General features: G+C 41.1%; 1 protein-coding gene across 1 annotated transcript; it reads left to right on the top strand.

Moving 5' to 3' along the window:
• LOC107626995 lies at window positions 1,457-2,296 on the top strand. Its single transcript, XM_016329878.1, has one exon. The coding sequence runs from the start codon at window positions 1,457-1,459 to the stop codon at window positions 2,294-2,296; it is 840 nt and encodes a 279-aa protein (XP_016185364.1).

Raw genomic sequence — 3,972 nt, 5'->3', positions numbered from 1 at the left:
ATTATTTTTTATTTTATTCTCTGTTACAATATTATTATTCGGTAAAGTATTGTTTTGGTACCCAACGTTTGGAGTAATTCCTATTTTTGTTCCTAACGTTTTAAACGTCATATTTTTATCCCAAAACGTTTACAATGATATCAATGTTATTCCACTGTCAAATCTCTCACTAACAATTAACGAAATTGATGTATTATTAACAATACTTTTGTCAAAGCTACGTTTGCTCAACCCCCTCTTCTACCGTCACCCTCTCAACAAGTCCAAACCTTATTCTCCTACTCTCTTTTGCATTATTAATTCTCCAAGAGGGGTTTGAGGAAGAGGAAGAAAAGAGTAGGAGAATGGGGTTTGAGCTTGTTAAGAAAGTGAAGGTGGAAGAGGGGTTGAGCAAACGTAGCTTTAACAAAAGCATTATTAATAGTACATCAATTTCGTTAATTGTTAGCGAGTAATTTGACGGTGGGATAACACTAATGTCATTTTAAACATTTTGGTATAAAGATATGATGATTAAAACGTTATGGACCAAAATAGGATTTATCCCAAACATTGGAGACCAAAACAATACTTTACCCATTATTGTTTTTGTTCCGAACTCGATCCCAGGGTCTCCTAGCGGAGCAGCAACAACCCGACTACCCGGCCCAGGCCACCACCACAACCCAAACTGTCCAGGTGACCTCAAATCCTTAACCGATATTCAAATTCAAATACTTTCCTTGTTTTAGCTAACAAGATAAAATAAGATAATGATCGCAAACTATATAAAAGGAGGCAAGGGCTCCCCCAGGTACGTTACACACTCATAATCCTCATCTATACCTCTGAGATCCATTCTGACTTGAGCGTCGGAATGTCTTTGCAGATACCACCCTCCGCCACTCTAGAAGTCCAATCACGTCATCACCGAGACCAGCGAGTCCCTAATCCTTCCTTCAATCTGTACCAGCAAAGTCTTGTACATTGACGTCGTTTGTGGAGACTTGCTAAGCCTTGGCGGTATGATGGATGTACTCGAGGAGCGGTCTTCAAGCCATCACCATGAGCCAGACCCACCAAACCCAACGCCCAAACCACGGAACAACGATCATCTGCCGACCCACGGGAGGATAACCAACGCCGTGCACCTCCAGCCAACCCTTGGTAGACAACAACCATGAGAAGACAATTGCCAATCCGGCGAGGCTAGAGCAACCAACGCCCTAGGAAAAAAGGCGATCCAGGTAATTCAAGAACTCTACCAAAGGGTACAAATCCTAAAAGGCCAGGTCACTTCCAAAGAACGATACCAGCTGGAACACGCAAGCAAAGAGATCTCTAGGATCATATCACGACAAGAAGCCAAGAGCGAAAGGTCACCCAACCGACACTACGGCAAATGCCAGAATTGCAGCATATCTCGAGAACCCAAACGCCAGCACTATGACGACAAGAGATACCGAAGAGATTCCAAATGAAGAAAGAGCAAATACGTGATAATGGAAACTACCTCACCGAAAGAATCCTAAGAGCCAAGTTATCGAAGGATTTTGACAAGCCGATCGACATGAAGTATGATGGGACGAAGGACCCACAAGAACACCTAATGGCCTTTGAGGCCAGGATGAAACTAGAACGAGCTGTCGACGCAGTTCGCTGCAGGGCCTTTTTGGTGACCCTAGCCGGCCTAGCAATCAAGTGGTTTAACGCCCTCTCAAATAGCTTGATAACCAAATTCGACAACATCTCCAGAAAATTCATGGCTCAATTCACCACCAGGACCACAAAAGCGAAACACCTGATTAGCCTACTCAGCGTCACGCAACGACCAGATGAACCCACGAGGAAGTACCTTGACAGGTTCAACGATAAATGCCTAACCAACGGGCTCATGAATGAAGATTTCCGGAAGCACTTCACAACCAAGCCGGTCTGGATGACGATGCATGAAATCCAGAACATCGCGAAGGAATACATAAACAACGAGGAGGTAAGCCAAGTCGTAGCGGCCAATAAACGGAACCACGACAAAATGACACCCCGAAGTAATCCACCGACCAAAGAAACCCCAAAGGAACACTTCAAACTTGCTGCCCTCAATCGACTACCCAGAGTGGAAAAGTTCACAAACTACACCCTTCTACTGGCCCTAATCACAGAAATCTACCACCAAATAACAGAACAAGGCATCCTCCCAAAGGCCAGACAATTGAAAGAACGCACAGGCGATAACAAAAGCCTATACTATGATTATCACAGAGGATACGGACACAAGACTCAAGACTGCTTCGACCGTAAAGACGCTCTCAAATAAGCCATCCGAGACGGCAAACTCCCCGAATTTGCCAAAATTATTCGCAAGCCCAGGAAAGTTGTAAGGGAAAGATCGCCAAAGCGGGAAGCATGAAACCCTAGAAGTGTGAGACAGGAGATCCCAGAGACCGACCAAACGATCATAGTAAACATTATCACTGGGAAGGACGCACCTGAAAAGTCAATATCTGCTTTGAAAAAAGATCTCTGGGTGTTATCCATGAAAGATGAAAAAAGAACCTTTACCCTTTCGACAACAATCACATTCTCCCCCGATAATTGCCAAAACGACACTTCATCGGGAGACGCCCCTTTGTTATCTTGTTCAAGGTCGGAATCGACCTAGTAAGACATATCATGATGGACACCGAAGACGACTCCAACATCCTCTTCAGGGGAGCCTTTGACAAGCTCAAACTCCGAAACAAAAACCTACAAAGTCATTGCAATGGAGTAACTGGACTTGGAGACAACTTTCTCCAGCCGGACGATTCGATAGTGCTACCAGTCACCATCGGAACTAGAAGCCAAAAGAAAACCATACTTCGAGTTTGTGGTTTTAAAGGACTCCACGACCTACAACATCATCCTGGAAAAGAAGACAACCAATGACCTTTCCACCCCCATATTTACAAAGTTCCTAATCATGAAGTTCCAAGCGGACAATGGTGCGGAATTTATAACCGACAAACTAACCGGTAAGTGCACCGGGTCGTACCAAGTAATACCTCAGGTGAGTGAGGGTCGATCCCATGAGGATTGATGGACTAAGCAACAATGGTTGATTAATTTACTTAATTAGACAATCAAAAAATGGTGTTTAAGAAGTCAAAAGCATTAAACAGTAAATTCAGTAAATTAGAAAGCAAGCAGTAAACGAGTTGTGAATAATATATGGAGAAATAGTTAAGGCTTCAGAGATATCTATTTTTCAGATTGACTTTTCTTACTAACTATTTTAATCATGTATGATTCAATTCATGGCAAACTATATATGACTAAGCCCTAATTCCTTAGACCTTCTTAGTCTACTCTAACTTTCATCAACCGCCAATTCCTTGGACACTTAATTCCAATTAGAGGATGAAGTTCAATTCTAGTTTATGTGCCACAAAAATCCTAATTACCCAAATATAAGAGGATTATATGTCACGTATCCCGTTAAGTCTAGATAATTAAAATTTAGGAGAAATTATTTTCAAGCTGTTGTTCAAGTAAAGAGCTTTTCCAAGTTATACAAGAACTCAATTAGAAAAAGGGTCATACTTCTGTTCCACCCAAATTCATAAAATAAAGAACGAAAATAATTCTTGAAATATAAATCAGTAGATGAATAAAATAGAAAAATAATAGTATCAATACATACAATAGACAGAGCTCCTAACCTTAACAATGGAGGTTTAGTTGCTCATGGTTCAGAGAAAAAATAAGGATTCTGAAAAACTGTAAAGTGCGGAATGAGGTAGAAGAGAAGAGAAGCCAAAGGGCTGATTCTTTTTCCTTTTATATATAATCCTAATTAATGTAAAATATATTTTCTAAAACTAAAATAATATCTTTTCCTAATTCTAAATAAAATAAAAATTGAATCAAAATTAATTTAATTGATCCGTGCGGGGCTTGAAGAGTGTGGGGACCATTGGATTCATTAAGCTCCACAATAAACTTGGCTTTTTC

This window comes from Arachis ipaensis, chromosome B02, assembly GCF_000816755.2.
Source record: "Arachis ipaensis cultivar K30076 chromosome B02, Araip1.1, whole genome shotgun sequence".
Taxonomy (NCBI): Eukaryota; Viridiplantae; Streptophyta; class Magnoliopsida; order Fabales; family Fabaceae; genus Arachis; species Arachis ipaensis.
This window is presented reverse-complemented; position numbering and strand designations above follow the sequence as displayed.